Below are 17,596 nucleotides of genomic sequence, written 5' to 3'. Positions count from 1 at the left end.
GGCTGCCACACACCCACCTTTGACAAGCGTGTGCTTATCCGTCGGGGAGGAGCGGGCCAGCACGCGCAGCTTGGGCCAGATCTTGTCCAGCTGCTCCTGTTCCACCTGCAGGACACGGCGGATGTGAGCAGGGCAGGGACCCCCAGACCCCTTTTCTGCCCCACCAGAGAGCACAAACCCCAAAACCCCTCGCCTCGAGGCGCCCCGATTCCCCCGAGAGGACCCCCGAGGGCCCCACCTCGCCCTTCTCGTTGCGGATGAGCCGGTTGAACTCCTTCCCCTCCAGGCACAAGAAGTCCTCCCCCGGCAGCAGGATGCCGCACTTGGTGGCGATGGCGCGGGCGGTGTTGATGTTGTCCCCCGTCACCATGCGGACGGTGATGCCCGCGCGCTGGCACTTCAGGATGGCATCGGGCACCTGGGGACGCGCACAGGCAGCGGGTGGGCGGGCAGGGCAGGGCCACGCGGCTCCTCTGCCACCCTCCCCAAATGTCTCCCCCCCTCCCCGAATGGATCTGGGCAGGGTCTCAGTGCAGCCACGAGCCATTTAACGTCCACCTGATGCTCAGCTGGGTGCTCAGCCTGGGGACCAGCTGCTGAACCTAAAGCTGCCCCCCCCAAAAACCAGCTGAGCAATTTATCCCTGGGGGTACGGAGAAGTCCCCAGGGACCAGAGCATCCCTCAGAGCAGCTTCCCGGGGAGGGTAACCTCATTGCCCCCTCCCCGTCACGCTGCGGAGATGGGTGCCAAGGCAATCCTTCAAAACAGGGGCATTCCCCCCCCCCCCCCCCCCAACTCCACACTGCTCCAGCAGCACGTTGCTGCCCTAATGGGTTTATCAATTACAGAGCGGTGGGGGAAGAGGATATTAGCGAGGAATTAACAAATCGAATCACAGCCTCCAGAGCCGGTGCAGACAGGGCATCTGTAATGCAATTCCCAGGCCCAGATACTTGAACATCTAATAAGGAAAGATGCAAGCAAGGCAGGAGCGCGGGGGCAAGCTCCGAAATGTAATCAAGAGGCAGGTAGCGGAGGGTTTATTGCATTAGGCAGCTGCCTGCCCGGCACCCCCGTGGTGGATGGGGGCAGCGAGCTGCAAGGAGGAGGGAAGAAAATTAGCTAGATCAGTCCTGCCCTCTCCAACACCCTCGTCACTCCTGCCTGGCATCTCCGTGCACCTTAGGACTGCACATGGAAGGAGTTGGGCTTGTGCACAGACCTCTGCACCCGTAAAGGAGCGGGGTTTGGGGGGAAGCAGGCGGCCACTGGGTCCTTCTGTCTGGGTATGGGAGGGATATGCCAGCACGCAGCATCCTGGGGCAATTCGGGGATGGATGTGCAGGAGATGCTCATGCTTCCCTATGGGACTCATGACCCTGAAGGACATGGAAAAGGGCTCCTGGCCCAGGAACGGGGCTGGGTGAAGGACAGCGCGTGGGCTTTGGTACCTCTGGCCGCACAGGGTCCTCTATGCCGACCACAGCGATGCAGGTCAGGTCAGACAGGATCTCGTTCTCGCTGTCCCAGTCAGGCTCGGCGTCAGCGGGGAAGTCACGGAAGGCCAGGCAGATGGTCCGCAGCCCGTGGCACGCCATGGGCTCGATCACCTTCTTCACCATCTCATCCCGGTCCTTTGTCTTGAACACCCGGGGGTCACCGTTCTTGTCCAGGATCTTGGTGCACCTACGCGGGACCAGGACGAGAGGGTGAGGGAGACTGGAAGCAGCAGAGGCACGCTGCCTGCTCAGCGATCCACTCCCCGACACTCAGTTTTCCTGCCTGTAAAATGGGCGCATCCCCTGACTCAGGGGGCTACCAAGAGCCAACATTTCGCCCGGAGCACCTCCTGATGCTCAGCCCCTTCCTTCCTCCCCGCTCCACAAGGGCTGGGCACCCCCTTCACCCTCAGCCCCCCTCCCAACATCTCCACAGCACATTGAGAGCCCGAAGCCCCCGGGGCTGGCGTGATGGGGAAAGGACCCGGAGAGCAAGGAGGGGACGGTTACTTGCGGAGGATGATCTCGGAGGCTCCCTTGCTGTACATGCGGAAGCCGCCGTTGCCGTTCTTCAGCACCGTGCTCATGGACTTGCGCACCGAGTTGAAGGTGTAGACCTTGTAGAGCTTCTCCTCCGGCACCTCGTTGCGCACCGCCTGGTAGTCCTGCTTCAGGTCCAGCACGAAACCCAGCAGGGCGCACTCCGTCTTGTTCCCCACTTGCCGGGGTAGCCCCCCTTCCTTCTCTGGTGGCTGGAGGGGAAAAAAGGGAAAGGAAAAGCAATGTCAAACCTGGGTATGGCAGGATGGGAGCTGTAGGGTTAGCCAACGGTGGTGGGAACATGAAGCTTCAGCTCTCCAAGAGCCCGCTCACCAAGATCTTGGATGTGTAGGCAGAGTTGATGGCGACACCGTTGACGATGAGGTCCAGGATCTTGGGCAGGATGGCTTCGGGGTCGGGGATCTGGCGGTAGTGGGTGTCCCCCACGTAGGCCTGCACCACGGTCATGCGGTTCATGGTGAGCGTGCCCGTCTTGTCCGAGCAGATGGCGGTGGCGTTCCCCATGGTCTCGCACGCGTCGAGATGTCTCACCAGGTTGTTGTCCTTCATCATTTTCTGCAGCAGGCAGCGCACCCAGCAAGGTTAGAGCCAGAAGCCCGAATTTCCCCCATAAAGCCCTCTAGATCCCCCTCAGTGCCCCCACCGGTCTCACCTTCACGGAGTAGGCCAGGGAGATGGTGACGGCCAGCGGAAGCCCCTCGGGCACGGCCACCACCAACACGGTGACGCCGATGATGAAGAACTTGACGAAGTACTGGATGTAAATGGGGGTGCACTCCGCCAGCCAGGGCCGGCCCTGCACCCCGAAGGTGTCGATGACGAAGTACAGCACCAAGATGATGACCGTGATGGCCGACATGATCAGCCCTGGGGGAAAAGGGGCAGAACAGGAGGTGAGGGGATGCAGGGGATGCAGGGAGAGCCCCTTCTCACCCCGACATTTCCAGGGAGAGCCGCTCACCTGCCTTCCCGATCTGGACCGCTAGGCGCGTCAGCTTCCCTTGCAGCACAGACTTCTCCTTCTTGGGCACCTTCACCTTCTTCTTCTCCTTCTCCTCATTTTCCACCCCTTCCTGGCTCTTCAGGGGTTGGATCTCTAAGGCCACACCATCCTGAGTTTTAGCTACAGCCCCAGGGCAAAATAAGACACCACGTGTGAGTAGGAGAGAGACCGGGAAGACCTGCAGGACACCACTGAGAAAGATGGTGGTGGGAGAGAGAGAGAAAACCCAGAGCACAAAACCATTCCCTACGACACACACCATTCCCTACGACACACACATCCAAGCACATGGAAACCTCGTGGCCCAGGGCCCTGTCGCCTCCCTGTCGCTCAGTCTTTGCCATCTACCCCTTGCCCCAGCCCCACGGATGAAGGGTCCTTGGAGCTGATGGTGGCCAGGGACCACGCAGGACCATTTCTCGTGGTGGTGATGGAGAAAACCCACTGGCCAAGCCATGGGCAGGAGGTCTCCAACCCCTCCACGGACTGCTTCGCGCCCTGCAGCACACAGGGAGCACGTTGGGCTGGCTCCATAGCTGCTCCAGTGCACTGGCAGACCTCGTCCCAGCAGGGACAAGCTTGGGAGGGGGCTTCCCTCTGCTCTGCGCCCCTCTTCAGTGCCTTAACGCCTTTTTAATGCCCTTTGGGAGCTCAGCAGGAATCCTTTCACAGGGGAGCTGGAGGGGTGAGATGGAGGGGGACGGTTAGGCGGTCAGATGGAGTTTGAAGAGGGGTGAGCCAGCTCCCGTACCCCAGCCCTGAGCCATCCGTCACGTTTTTAGGACCACGGTTTTAGGACTCAAGAAAGCTGTTACAGCTCGGCCCAACTCCCTGCCCTCATCCAGCTGAGGGTCTGGAGACCCAGGTCGGCTGGGAGTTGTGGAGCGGGATGGGAAAAGAAGAGGATGCGATCCCCCTGCGAGGCTGCTGGGGCTGGGAGCGCAGCGGGGGCCCCCCGGGTGTCCCAGGACCTGTCCCCTCGATGGTTGGAGACAGCCCCGAGCTGCCCCGCATCTGCCACCTCCTCACGCCAGCCCCCGACACGGACAGAACAAGCACCCGGACACAGTCTGACGGGAAGGAGGGCAACTCAAACTGCTGAGAGGAGAGAGAGAAAGAGAGAAAGAGGTGGAGAGAGAGGTGCAGAAATGGGCTTCCTCCACAGCCTGCAAAGAACAGGGTGAGAAACACTGGCGAGAGACGCTCACGGAGTCGAGGCCATGGGAGGAGAGGGTGCAACCATCCCGCGGGCTGGGTCCCAGGGGTGGCTTATCCCAGGAGGACGCGATGCGCCCATGTCTCTCCCCCAGCTGTGCCCAACCACAAAGCCCGCAGCATGGCAGCTCCTGGGGGGCACGAAGGTTCAGAGCCACCAGGTCACATCAGCGCGGACACGGGTGCTGTGCCAACGGTCCGGGCTGTCAGGAAGAGCCCCGTCCTCCCTGCACGAAGACTTAGCCCCAAGCAGAGCGAGGTGGCCACGGGGATGCCAGCCAGCATCGTCCCCGCTGCGCCCAGCGCCGCGAGGCCGTGCCAGAGCCGCGGGACCGTTGCACCCTCTCCCAGGACAACGAGGCGAGAGTCCCGCCGGAGCAGCAAAGAGCACAGACTCATGAGAAGAAGGAAGGAAGGAAGGAAGGAAGGAAGGAAGGAGGAATGCTCGGTAGTTAGTGTGGTGCTGGTTCAAAGGATGGAGAGGCTGGTTACCTTTGTTGCGATTTTCGGGGGCTCCGGTTTTTTTACCTGTTCAAAGAGAGAAAGGGTGCAGGGCTGAGCACACGGAGCCGTGGCTGGCGGGGGGACGGGACGGGCCAGCCCCGCTCCGAGGGGCTGCACGCTGCTCCGGCAGTATCCGTGCACAGGGCTCAGCACCACTGCCATCGCCTTTGGGTGCCAAGTGTGGGACCCCAGCCAGTTCGCCTCGCTGGAGGCCATCCTGCACCCCAGCACAGGGAGGGTCTGGAGCTCCCCGGCTCCCCCAGCACCCCATCCCCATATGTAAAGCACCCCCTATAACCCGCACCAGCACCCCACAGGGTGCTGGGTTGCCCCAAGCCTTCGGGCAGAAGCCACAAGCAGAGCTCCATCAGTGCCCAGCACGTGCTGAGTGCTCCAGCCCCCCTGCTGCCAACCAGATGCAACGGGGACACACAGACTTGCCCGCCCCCGAAATGGGCGGCACTAAATCTGTGGTGGGCACGGTCCCCATATCGGGGTCCCCAGTGTGCCTCCACAACACCAGAAGCACAGGCCTTCTGTAATCTATAAAAGCAGTGTGTGCTAAAGGGGTTTATACACCACACCTGGTTTCTCCTCCCCCCCCAGCACCACAGCGAAGCTCTCCCTTCCTCAATTTTGCTCCCAGACTGAGGGCTGCAAGGCCCCAGCACGGGGCATGGAGCTTGGTTTGCTGCAGGGCTGAGTGCCTGAGTGCTTGGGGACAAGGAAAACCCCAAGCACCGTGCCCGGGTCCCAGGCAAGCTGCTGCTCAGCTCCGCCAGCAGCCGCTCCCCACGCTCCCACCTCCGAGCTGGGCTGAACCCCAGCTTCCCCGGCCCGACTCACACCAACGCTGGCTTTGAAGCCTTTGTGGCTGAGAAGGGCTGGTACGGAGCAGCAGGACGTGAGAGCCGGAAAGCGTTCGAGTCCCAGCATGATCGGGAACAGCTCAGTCCACCCGGCTGCTCTCCTCTCCTCCACCCAGCAGGGCGCAAACCCCTCCTCGCCCTCTTCTTCCATCCCCTGGTGCTTCCATCCCCTGCCCAGGGAGCTCAGAGATCTTCAGCCGAGTTTCCAAGGCTCTGGACGGGCTGCTGACACCCTGCAAACACTCACCTTCCCACCATGGGGTGGGCAATGAGCACCGTGCCACTGCGGGGCAGCGCTGGCAGCCCCTTTCCCCGTGACCCCACAACCCTCCAACTGCAGGCTGCAGCTGGCAGGAGGAGAGCTGGAGCCGTGACCGAAAAGAGCCAGAGAGCCAAGGTCTGGGTGCACCAGGGGCTTTCCCCTCGCAGCACATCCCACGCTGCCACAACAGCTTGCCATACTGCCTCGGTCACACACGCTAAAGCCCAACCGCATCCCATCGCTGGTTTGTTGTACACTGGCAGATGCTCCCCAGGGAAAGGAGAAAGGCAACAGGAGGGAAGAAGACGGTTCGGTAATCTCCTTACCTTTCTTCACCTTCTTCTCCTCATCTCCTTCTCCTGCCCCCAAGAGAGTGAAGATGATCCCCGTCTGGGAGTTGATCCCCACAGCGGTCACCACCATCCGCCCGGAGCCCTCCATCACGTGGGTACCTGGCACACAGGGAGGCGCGGTGAGGCAGGACACCAGCACGGAGCTCCCATCGCCCCCAAAACACCGGGACCAGGCAGCAGCCCCCTCCCCACGGCAGCACAGAGCCCCCACACCAGCCAGGGTTTCCTCCCTGGGACATCTCCCCCCGGGCTGTCAGCCTCAACAGCAAGCACGGGGGCACTTGGGACACGGGGTCTGCCCAAATGGGGACGCTGGAAAGGTGCCGCTGCCGTTCCCACGTCTCTCATGGTACAGGAGCTCCTCTGGGAGCCACAACCCAGCCGCCAAAGGTTGCCAAAGAGATGGTCAGGATCCCATCCCGATCAATTCAGCAATTCACAATGTGATGCCGACAGGTTTGGGACTTCAAACCACGCCGAAACCTCAGGCTTTTTGCTCTGGGGCCAACACGAGTTGGGTTTTCTGCCCAGAAGCCTCACCTGACAGCAGCATGGGGTCTTTGTCGAGAGACTTCTTGACCTGGTCGGACTCCCCGGTCAGCGAGCTCTCATCTATTTTCAGGTCATTCCCTTGGATCAGGATCCCGTCTGATGGCAAGAGGTCACCTAGGAGAGGAGCAAGGACAGGGGGTCGGTCCCAGCCCGACGTGCCACAGCTCACCCTGTCCTGCTGTGTCCCAGGAGGACTCGGGTGTTAGCAAAAGGACTCAAAATTCAGCCTCAGAGCAAGCTCAGAGGTAGGAGAAGCAAAGGGAGGGTATTCAAGAGCGGTATCTAATGGCTGTAAAATCTTCACACACAAAGCATTAGTTGTGAGGTCTTTCATTTGTATGGTGCTTCCTCATATTTGCTTTTACTGAATCAACACCACGCCTTCCCAAAGCCTCAATATATCCAAACTGTTACACAAACATCCACCTGCAGAGGTAGGAAAGAGCTCTACATGAAAACAAACACCATACAGGAAAAAAAAAACCAAACTCATTCCTGATGGGAGCTGCAGGGAACGAGCGCAGCCCTCGGTAAGCCAGGAGCAGGACCTCATCTAGCCTGAGGGCTACAACATTTAGGTCTTCCCGAAGACACCTCGCTGGGGAGATGCTCACCAACAAGGACATGGTTGTGAGTCGTTTGGGACCAGCAGGTTGCTGAAACAAGCCCCTGCTGCAGGCTGGTGAGCGGAGCCCCATCGCCCCGGCCTCTGAGAGGAACAACCGGGCCGCCCGCACCCCAAACTCACCGTATTTGATCTGCGCGATGTCTCCCACCACGATCTCGGCCACGGGGATCTGAATCACCTGCCCCTTGCGGATGACCGTGAACTTCTGCTCCTGCTCGATGCGGCTCTGGAGGCCCCGGAATTGCTTCTCTTTGCTCCAGTCGTTGAAGGCGGTCACCAGCACCACGATGATGACCGAGAACAAGATGGCCGCCCCTTCGATCCAGCCGGCCTGCGACTCGCCCTCGTCCTCCACACCGCCCGACGACTGCCCGCACACTGCGGGTCGGGGGGGAAAAAAAGCCCCATTTGTACAACGGGATGCTCGGTGTCTCCCGAGAAACACACACAGAGCAGAGCCGGGGTGCTCCCTGAGGTTCAGGTTGGGAATGAGGAGACATTTCTCCTCAGAAAGAGCGCTCAGGCCTTGGGACGGGTTGCTCAGGGAGGTGGGGGAGTCACCGTCCCTGGGGGTGCTCAAGGAGAGGTTGGACGTGGTGCTTAGGGACATGGGTCAGTGGGTGACGGTGGTGGTAGGGGTGGTTGGAGCAGATGATCTTAGAGGGCTTTTCCAACCCTAATGATCCTAGGATCGCTCACATGGGGCACCATGGCTGGGAAGAGCGCTGCCAGGTTTGGGGGAGTTACCAAAGGACACCTTGTCCCAAACCAAAGAAGAAGCCACATGGGATTTGGGAAGCCACCAGACCATACAGACCCCTTGCCCCCTGAGCATCCCTTGGGGAACAGCAAGGAGCAGCACCACGGTGACAGCTCTGCCCAGACATCCACCACTGCATGTCCCCTGACACGTGTGGGATGACACCAAGGGCCCCGAGGATGGGGAGAAGGCACCATCGAAGGGGACAGCAGGAGCAGCGCGGCTCCGAGGCACCACCAGGATGGGGGCGCCCACGGGGGGAGCTCTCATCCCAAAGCCCAACGGGGACTCACGTTCATTGTCACCGCCCGGGGGGTGGTAGAAGGACAGGCCCAGGGAGATTATGGCTGCTATTTCCAAGATGATCAGCGTGACGTCCTGCAGCGCCTCCCACACTAACTGCAGGAACGTCTTGGCCTTCTTGGGGGGAATGAAGTTCTGGCCGAACACCTGCCTCCTCTTCTCCAGGTCGGTCGGGTTCCCGGACAGACCTGGGGAGGGGACGGCGAGAAATGAGACCGAGTGACAGCGCTGCCTCCACGTCCTCACCGAATGGCTCTGGTGCTGCAGAGAGGAGCGGAGCCTGGGTTTTGCTCCTGCCACCAGCCCGGCGAGGGGCACCCAGGGCGGGCACAGAGCCGCCGCTCCCCGGTGCCGCAGTTAATGCCAGTTGGCGCTGGCCGGCTTGTTTACACGCTGCAGCAAATTAACCGTAAATCTGGCACCGCCAGCGGCGCTCAGAGCTGTCAGAGCCACCTGATGCCTCTCTCCTGCCAGCTCGGGGAAGGGGAAGCAGCAGGGAGCGCCGCAGGAGCGTCTCCGACCCCGGCGGACGCCGAGCCCCACGGCGGATGGGGGACGGCACGAGCCGGGGGCTGCTCCTGCTTTGGGATGGGTGGTGGGAGCTAGGAAAGGAATAGGACAGCTTGGATCTGTGCTGCTGCTGCTCAGCCTGGCTGCACCGGAGAGGGGAGAGCAGGAAAAAAAAAAAATGGGGGGGGAATTGGGTTTTGGGGGGGCTGAACCCGTTCCTGTGGGTTGCAGGGGGTGGTGGAGCACAGCAGCCTTCCAGCAACACAGCAATGGGGAGAGCACTCGGCCCCGCTGCCTCCCCGTGCACCAAAGAGCTGTGCGGGGGGGGGACAAGGCAAGTGCAGCCCCCCCAGCCCAGCACCACCTTAATGCAGCCCCGTGCCGAGCCCCTGCGTTTTCCACCTTAAGAGCAGCCGGGGCTGCTGCCAGCTCCCGAAATGCACCGGGCAGGGGCTGTAACGCCTGGCCCTGGGGCACCCATGGGTGCCCAGAGCAGCCTGGCGGCGCCGCGCCCCACCCCGGGGCCACTTCCCCATCGCAGCCCAGCTGGAGGCAGCGGCAGGATGCGCCCCGTTTCCCCCCACCGTGACGATTCCCACGGCTGCGGGGATGGGACGCGCTGGCGGAGCAGCCCGTGCATCCCCACCCAGCCCTAATCCCGGGATCTCCCGGCCCCCGTGGCCTCCCCGAGCCCAGCCCATGCGGCGGCGGGGATGGAAAATCTCGCTAAGCATCGCTGAACGTCGCTAACCGCCGCGCCTGACTCACGCCGGCGTCACAGCTGGGAGGCTCGGCATGCATGGGATGCCGCTGAGGGCGCACACGTGGCTCCTCCAAACCCACCTGGGAGCGCCTCCAGGGTCTATCCCCCACCCTCTAATTACTCCCGGTCTCATGGGGTAATGAGGTTGGGGTGGATTTTAATTTATCTGTATGGGCAGGAAGGGTTGCAAAGAGCAACAGGCACGCAGCGTGGCCAGCAGCTGACCGCTCCTCGCTGGGGCCACAGCAGGGTTTGGATGGGACCCCGTAGAGGGGCAGCAGGTGAGAAATTTGGGGTGGAGGCCACAAATTACAGCAGGAGGGCAATGTGCCTGTGTAGTTGCTGCAGGGGAGGCACCGCAGCTCTGTACTTCTCCAGGCTAACAGGGACCCCAGGGTGAACCTCCCCACCCGGCCTCCACCTCTCTGCGGAGGCTTCTCCTACGATCCCACCACCATTCACCCATTTTCCTCCTTTTTAGGACCTAGATCTTTGGTTACCCCCCTCCCCCCCCAGCAGGACAGCAGGGTGCACGGGAGACCTCGGCAGAGCAGAAGCAAAGCTGCTTTTCGGCACAGCAGAGCCAGCCTCCCCAGGAAGAGGCCCCCCACGCCAGGCTCCTCGCTGCAGCCCCGCGGGCGGAGGCCGGGAAGGAGGCAGCGGCCCCGGAGCTGCCACGAGGAGCGCGGTGAGTCAGGGCGGTACTCGCCGACACAACTCGTCGCCCAGGGGACACCGGCGGGAGCCGCTCCGAGCGGTGACTCAGCCCCGCTGCGCGCTGCCGCCCCGCTCCCCTTCCCACCCCAGGATGCCCAGCAGCGGGGTCGGGGACGGGCTGGGCCCCCACGGGTGTGTGGTGGGCACGGGGAGAAAGGGGTCACCCCTTCTGCAGGACCCCCGAGGGGCTGGCGTCCACCAACACCTCGTTGGGCAAAAGGCAAAGAGGAGAGTCCCGTGTTGGAAAGACCCCTGCCAAAACCAGTGGTGCACGGGGAGATCCCACCCTATGAGGTGGAAGTCCCCAGGCTGCACGTCCTGCGCACGGGGAGATTCCCCCCTATGAGGATGAAGCCCCTACGTTGCACATCCTGCCCTAAAACCTGGCCAGGGCATCCCACCCGGCCATTATCGGGGCAGGGCGCAGCGCTGGGCTTGCAGCTCCCTTCTTCTGGGGCTTCCCTCGCTGGGCACCATCACACCCGCATCGGGCTCCCCATGGAGCACGGAGAGGCAAATGCAGCACGGGAGGAGCCAAGCAGTGCTTTGGGCTTTCACTTTTCCTAATAATACCCCAGCTCATAGGAAATAACCTCCTTCTGCTCTCTGGGCTCAATAAGACGGGGTTTGGGACAAGCCACAGGGGTCACCTCCAAAGCAACAGCCGTGTGCGGAGCAGGGGCTCAGGCCTGGAAGCAGGGACTGAATCGGGATCACGCGGCGTCCCTTCACTACTTGAGCTCCCAGACCAGGGCCTTTTGGGTTTGCTTCCCTCCCCGCCCCGCTCCCCTCCCGCCCCCAAAAGCGCGCTCACCTTTTGGCACGGTCAAGCGCATTGTTTTGCGGTCAGGACTTGGTATTTCCACCGGGACTCCCCCCCCTTCTCTAATGACATCCCGGGATTGTCTCCCCTTCCCGGTCCCGCTCACAGCTGGGAAACACGCTAACCCCAGCTCCCAGCCCCAGCGACAACAGCCTGCCAGGCTGCGGGGCCGTGGCGTGGCCACGTCCCCATCCCACGTCCCCACCCCACACACCCACTGTGGTGCTGGAAAAAAAGGGGTACGGGGGGAGAACCCCTTGAACACCATGGAGGGGGTGCACCCAAAGACACCCCAGGCTGGGAGCCTCAGCACCCGGCCCTGCTTCCATATAGGGGGCCCCACAAACGCCACCCCGGCAGACGGGGAGGAGAAGTGACGTCCTTCCACCCAAACTCCCCAAATAGCAGCCAGCGCCCCCAGGGGAGCACCAAACCGGCCACCACCGCTCAAACCTACGATGCTCAGGTGGACCCAAACCCAGGCTTCCAGCTCACATTGAAGAAGCCCTAAAATTACGGGGCTACGGGCACCTCCCCGTCCCCATCAGCGCCTTGGGGACGTGCTGCCCGTCCTTTGGCCGAGATGCCCCCACCACACACAAGGTCCCCGTGCCGCTGAGCGCTCTCCAACCTTTACAACCCCCTTCACCCGCATCCCATGCAGCGCTGCAAATTATGAAACAGAAGAAAGGCCAGCACCACGCTCGGGGCAGCAGCAGGGCTGGGAGAGGAGCCCTGTACCCCTCACACCCCACCAGCCATCCTGTTTTCACCAGGAGGCATGGAACCACGTCCCCAAGACCCACAGAGGATGCCCGGCGCGACGGAACCGCACTTTGAGCTCGGCCCTGAGCCCGACAGCTCCAGCCACGAGCTCCCCAACCCATCCCACCTCGCCGGCCGGCCGCTTACCTTCGACAGGCGACGTCTTCAGCCTCTTGCAGACGTTGTGCACGCCGCCGTAGGAGTCGTTCAGCCGGGCGACCGCCTCGGCGCTCCTCAGCTCCATGAGGTTCCTGAGCTCCGCCACGGAGCACCCAAAGTCCCCCTCATGGTTGCCTTCGGCGACCGAGTTCCCGGGGTGGTGGTCGGCCACGTTGTTCGTCATCTCGACCCGGTGGCAGCGGCGCCGCGGGGCGCCGGGACGCAGGGGCCGGCCGCGAGGCTGCGGCTTTTTGGGGAGGGAGCTGGGGGCGGCCCCGCGGGGGTCCCTGGGGGCTGCCCGGGCGCAGCGGTGCCTCTAGCCGAGCCCTTCTCCTCCGGATGCAGGTGTAAACAGGATGCGCATGTTACCGCGGAGGCAACCTTAGCAACGCCCGGCGTGCATCTCCCGCGGCAGGAGGAGGGCTCCCTGGATACCACAGCAACTGGAGCTGCGAAAAAAAAAAAAAAAATAAATAAATAAAAAAGGATGGGAAGAGGAGGAGGGGGTCGTCCGGGGGGCCCGCGGCCGGACGCACGCAGCCCCCGCAGGATGGGTACGGGTAGGAAGAGGAGGCGGCACGGTTCGGAGGAGCACGGCGGCACCGCGGGCTCGCCCGGCTCTGCTAAAGAAAAAGGCAAAAAAAAAAAGCAGCTCTGCCCCAAAACCCCAAGGTTTGGCTTTTTTGGAGGAAAAAAAAAACCCCGGTGAAAGCTGAGCTCGGCCCAGCCCGCCGGGCAGGAAGGGCGGCCAGGTGGTTCTCCGCTCAGCCCACAGCTGGCCGGCCCCGAAAATGCTCCCATTGAGCTGGGTTTAAAAATACAGCTCGGCAGTGGAAAACAGCTGTTTCCGCCCCGCGGTCCCGGGGAGGCAGCGCCTGGTAACGGCGCTGGCAACAGGTAAGCAAAAGCATCCCAGGGCAGCCGACAGAAAGGGGCTCGCAGCACCCAGCAGGCTTTTGAGCGCCGAGAGATCTGTCAGGAAACCGCTAAAACCCGCAGGTTTCTCCGAAATAAAGAGGGTTTCGCGTTAATGGCACCTTCTCGGCTCTCCCTCTGTGCCCTGCTCGAGCTCTCGCCCCGCAGCCTGCAAGGAGCCGGATCCCTTAAAGCCCCCCAGCCGCTGCCAGCCCCACTGCAAGGGTGGGAGAACCCCCAAAATCTATGAGACCAGGCAGCGATGTGAGCATCCCCCTTCCCCAGGGCTGAGGGATCCCACAGCAGCACCAGGAGCAGGAGGAACGGTGCTGGTGGCCACCGGGGACACGGAGAGAGCTGGAGCACGGCAAGGACCAGGGGATCGAGGGCTCCCTCTGCCAAAGGCCCCCTCTGGCTCCGCTCCCCAGCTCGGCCTCCAGCACCGACCACCACCCTTTGCAAACCCACCAGCCTGGGCGGTTCCACACCAGACACCCCCAGTTCCAGCCCCAACGGTACCAGTTCAGCAACCCCTGAAACAGCAGGATCCCCCCAAAAAAAAGCAGCCCCCCTCCCTGCCCCACGGCCTGGCCCCCCACACCGGTCCCTCTCCACCGGTAATGCCCGGGTGGCCGCGGAGTTATCAGGAGGCAACAGGCACCAAGGGGCCCGCCACGGGAGGGTCCCATGCACCAGTCGGAGGTGGAAATGGGATGGGGATGCTGCCGTTCCCATACAGAGCCTTGGCTCTGCCCCCCGACCCCATAAAGCAGGGAGCGAGCTGGAGCAGCGGCATCCTTGGCCGTGCCCAGCCCCGTCGCCCCGCGCAGCTCCTCGGGGAGCCGAGCTCCTCCGTCATTTAACGGCGTGAAAGCGCCCGGCGGTGGGAGGCAGGAGACGGCTGATGCAATTAAGCAGACTCCCGCTGATCAACAGAAAAAAAAGATAATGCCCCCCCACCTCGGCGCACTAATTTTCCCCCACTTTCACAATCACTAACGTCTTCTGAAGGGAGCTGAGAGGCTACGAGAAAGGCGGCTAATTAATACTCTGACGGCCTAGCCCGTAATTACCCCCGAAGGAGCCACGGGGCACCCATCGCTACCTGCCCGGGGTGGCGGCGAGCTCCTGCCCACTGCAGCACCAGCCCCGGGACTCGCTCCGGTGGTCAAGGAGAAAGCAGGGACCCGGCAGGGGGCGGCTCTTTGAGCACCCCCTGGCCCCAGAGCTTGGGGACGGAGCACGGTCCCACGTCCCAGACCCGTTCCTGGCCCATTTCTGCCCCGTCCTGCCGGCACAGGACGGGCTCCTGCACCCCCCTGGCTGGGCTGGGCAGGATCCGTCCCGGGAAGGATCAGTCCCAGGCAAGTGGAGAGCTGCGCTGAAGCTTCTCAAAGACCTAACACTAATGAGTGCCTAACGACTCCCGCAGCATTCAGCAGGCTGGCCGTAGCTCAGTAATTAGTTTCCCGAGCCTCCAGGCGCTGCAGAGGGAGACGGGCTCTCCGAAGTGGGGACAGCGAGGGAGGCAGACGTTACGGGACGCTGGGCACCCCGCAGACACGTCCCACAGCAAGAAAACACGGGGTGGAGGTGGGAGGACGCAGCCAGGGAGCCCGAAGGAGTGGCCAGCGCTGCCGTGTCACCTCCCGGTGTCCCCACACAGACAAGGACCTCGGTGCTGGCAGCGGGAAGGAGGCGCTCCGGACGGGGACAACGGGGCACGGAGCGGAGGGAGCAGGCGGGGAGGAGGCAGCGGCTGCCAGGGAGCCGTGAAGCCGATGCAGTGCTGCAGACGAACCTGCCCGGAATAATAAACGGCTGCGTTACACCTCCGGCCCGGCCGGGGAGAGCGGCCGCACGCCTGCGCCGGGGCCAGCACGGCCCTGGGTGCGCGCCGGCGTGACCGTCCCGCGCCGTGGTGGCCACCGGTGCGAGGGAAGGAGCCCGCCTGCCCCTAAACGCGAGGGGAGAGGAAGCAGGCTGCTCAGAGAGGGACAAGGATGTAGGGTTTGGACCCCATCCTGCAGGCACCAGCGCTGCGAGCAGCCCGGGCGGTGCTCCCAGCCCCCAAAAAAATCACAAAGCGCATCCACGGCACGATCCGCGGTGATGCTGCTCGCGTGCCGGGGGCTCACGGCTTCCCTCCCCAGGGAGAAAAAGCCAAGCTGGAGTGAAAATCAGCCGGGCACGTCCTGCGTGACACCTCCAAAGCAAGCCCCGAGAGGGCTCGCTGCGACGCCTGCTCGGGCAGCTGTTGCAGGGCCGACGGAGAGCAGCAGGCACACGGGGACGCGCCTGCAAATCCGCTCGGGAACCCAAATTCCCCAGCACGAGCCCCGGGGCTGCCACACCACGGGATGCCGCCGCGGGTCCCCTGCTCTCCCGGGACTCCACCATCAGCGCTCGCCGTGTCCCCGTGCTGCAGATTGAGGCGAATCCTCCCCGTTTTGGAGCGGGCAGGCAGCGAGCCCAGCGCCGTGCACCTGGTAGCCAACCCAACCAAGCTCAGCTGCTGGCTTTTTTTTTTTTTTTTTTAATTAAACCCACAAAGGATGGGGAAAATCTCCTCTGCGTTTTGCTCCAGAAAGCCCCAAACATCTCAACCCCATGGGGAGGAAAACCAAACCCATTTGCCTCCCCACCTACGCGGGGGTGAGCAGAGCCACAAACCCCAGCTCGGCCGGGCAGGATGAGGCCCCCCCGAGCAAACCTCGGCCCCTTTGATGGAGTTCCTGCCCCTCCCCAAGCACCTGCCCCGCTGCCCCAGCCCGTCTCCTCCGCAGCTTTTGGCTGCTGGAGGTTGCCATGGCAAAGCCCACGGAAAGCTGTGCCAGGGATGCTGCTTATGTTGCCAAATGGGGAGAAAAATATATATGTATAAAAAAAAATTAAAAAAAAGCATCCAGGGATAGACTGAACTGCTCTCCCCAGCTCTGCTCCCACCATGCACGGACCCCATTGAGCCGAGGAGCTGCTGGAGAGGAGATAAATCAGTGGGGGGGGGGGGGGCTCTGCTGGGCTGCAGCCCCTCGCGGTGGGGATGGAGCAAGAGCTTGGGGAGTGCGCTGGGAGCCCCGCACACGGGGACACGCAACGGGGACACTCAGCGGGCAGCTCCGCACGACGCACCCTGCCTGCTTCCAACAGATCCAAAAGCCCAGGGCAGGAGCTGCTCTTGGCCAGCCTGGGGGGGGGCTCAGGGAGGGCACAACCACCCCCCCCGGCGCTCTGCCCGACTCCCACCTCAGGGCCCCGCTGGCCAAAGCGCCGTGCCCAGGGCGAGCAGCAGCCCCCTGGGCATTTCTCTGCCCCCCCCCCAACATGCTTGGAGCAGCACCGCAGCCGCCCACCCCGCACCGTCCCCGTTCCCTCCCCCCAGAAGGAATTGGGGGGCCGGGGAGCCCCGGGGCAGGGGCGCGCGGCCCCTCCCCGCACACTCACCAAATCGCAATGTGCAGATGGCAGCGGCACGCTCGGCTCCGCTCCTCGTTCCCAGCAACACCCATGGGGAGCCTTCCCCTCGCCCAGCGCCGCGCTTAACCCCTCCGGCACCGGCACCGGACACCCACGAGGAAACCAAGGCGGCTCCGAGCACGTTAACTCCCCCCGGTGCACTACGACTCCTCGGGGGAGAGGTGCTCGGAAATCGCTGAGCTGGTTCGTGGCTGCAAACGGCACGCTCCGGGGGCACGGCGCACGGATCCCGAGGGGGTCAGCGCAGCCCCCGGTGCGTCCTCCGGAGGATTCCCACCCTCGGGACCGAGCAATTCGGCCCAGGAGGACGAGAGGCAGGGCCAGGGCTGTCAGCAGGCAGCGAAGGTCACGGCGTGGGAACCTCAGCCCTCCGCCCTGATGCCACGGAAAGCGGCCGCGCACCGTGCGGTGGGGTGAGAGGAGCGGGTAAGAGAGCAGGGACACCCCCAAAACACCCCCAGACAGACCCCACCAGGCTCGCGCTCACCCATCGCCTGGGCGGCTCCATCTCCGCACCAGCACCCGTGCAACGAGGGAACGGGACCCGCTCCGAGCGCTCCTGCTCCCCAATCACGCCAGGATCGGGCCCTCCTTGCTTCTTCCCCTGATCTGGGGGTGCCCCAACATCCCCCCCCCGCCATGGGGCACCCCCACGGGATGTCCCCTCCCTGCTGCCACCTCCCACCGCAGCATCCGCTTCCTTCGCCGCGGGCTGACGGAGCCCCAGGGGAGGGGACGGTGGCATTCGATGGCTGCGGGGCACCCACCAGCAGGAAACCCCCCCCCGGTGCCACCCAACCTGCAGCTGCCTGATGCGTGGGAGGCTGCAGGCACCCCGGGGTGCGCGCAGGGGGATGTCCCCGGCAGCTGGGGAAACGCAAGAGCCAAAAGGCAGGGGAGACCCGGGTGATTTGGGGAGACCCCGGCGATTTGGGGAGACCCCTTGTGCCCTTTGCA

At 63.3% G+C, this 17,596-nt stretch overlaps 1 protein-coding gene and 1 long non-coding RNA gene across 10 annotated transcripts in view; one reads left to right on the top strand and one right to left on the bottom strand.

The window, feature by feature from the left end:
* The window catches only part of ATP2B4 (ATPase plasma membrane Ca2+ transporting 4), a 44,257-nt gene that overhangs the window by 13,249 nt on the left and 13,412 nt on the right, over positions 1 to 17,596 (bottom strand). For 6 of the 9 annotated variants that reach the window (XM_066983132.1, XM_066983124.1, XM_066983129.1 and 3 more), the window contains exons 2-14: positions 12,236 to 12,696; positions 8,501 to 8,698; positions 7,568 to 7,825; positions 6,808 to 6,933; positions 6,241 to 6,366; positions 4,772 to 4,807; positions 3,023 to 3,184; positions 2,714 to 2,928; positions 2,374 to 2,616; positions 2,011 to 2,252; positions 1,453 to 1,687; positions 239 to 418; positions 18 to 105 (exon numbers count right to left, since the gene is read on the bottom strand). In XM_066983132.1, the coding sequence (XP_066839233.1) occupies positions 18 to 105; positions 239 to 418; positions 1,453 to 1,687; positions 2,011 to 2,252; positions 2,374 to 2,616; positions 2,714 to 2,928; positions 3,023 to 3,184; positions 4,772 to 4,807; positions 6,241 to 6,366; positions 6,808 to 6,933; positions 7,568 to 7,825; positions 8,501 to 8,698; positions 12,236 to 12,431 (2,305 nt within the window). In that variant the 5' untranslated portion in view covers positions 12,432 to 12,696. The remainder of the gene's footprint in view (positions 1 to 17; positions 106 to 238; positions 419 to 1,452; positions 1,688 to 2,010; positions 2,253 to 2,373; positions 2,617 to 2,713; positions 2,929 to 3,022; positions 3,185 to 4,771; positions 4,808 to 6,240; positions 6,367 to 6,807; positions 6,934 to 7,567; positions 7,826 to 8,500; positions 8,699 to 12,235; positions 12,697 to 17,596) is intronic. The other 3 variants (XM_066983128.1, XM_066983133.1, XM_066983130.1) reach the window with 1 other exon arrangement.
* LOC125183600 (uncharacterized) lies at positions 9,186 to 12,258 on the top strand. The gene is made up of 3 exons (XR_007165882.2): positions 9,186 to 10,064; positions 10,265 to 10,471; positions 12,100 to 12,258. It is a non-coding gene; the product is annotated as an uncharacterized lncRNA (long non-coding RNA).

The sequence above is a fragment of the Anser cygnoides genome, chromosome 25, assembly GCF_040182565.1.
Source record: "Anser cygnoides isolate HZ-2024a breed goose chromosome 25, Taihu_goose_T2T_genome, whole genome shotgun sequence".
Taxonomy (NCBI): Eukaryota; Metazoa; Chordata; class Aves; order Anseriformes; family Anatidae; genus Anser; species Anser cygnoides.
This window is presented reverse-complemented; position numbering and strand designations above follow the sequence as displayed.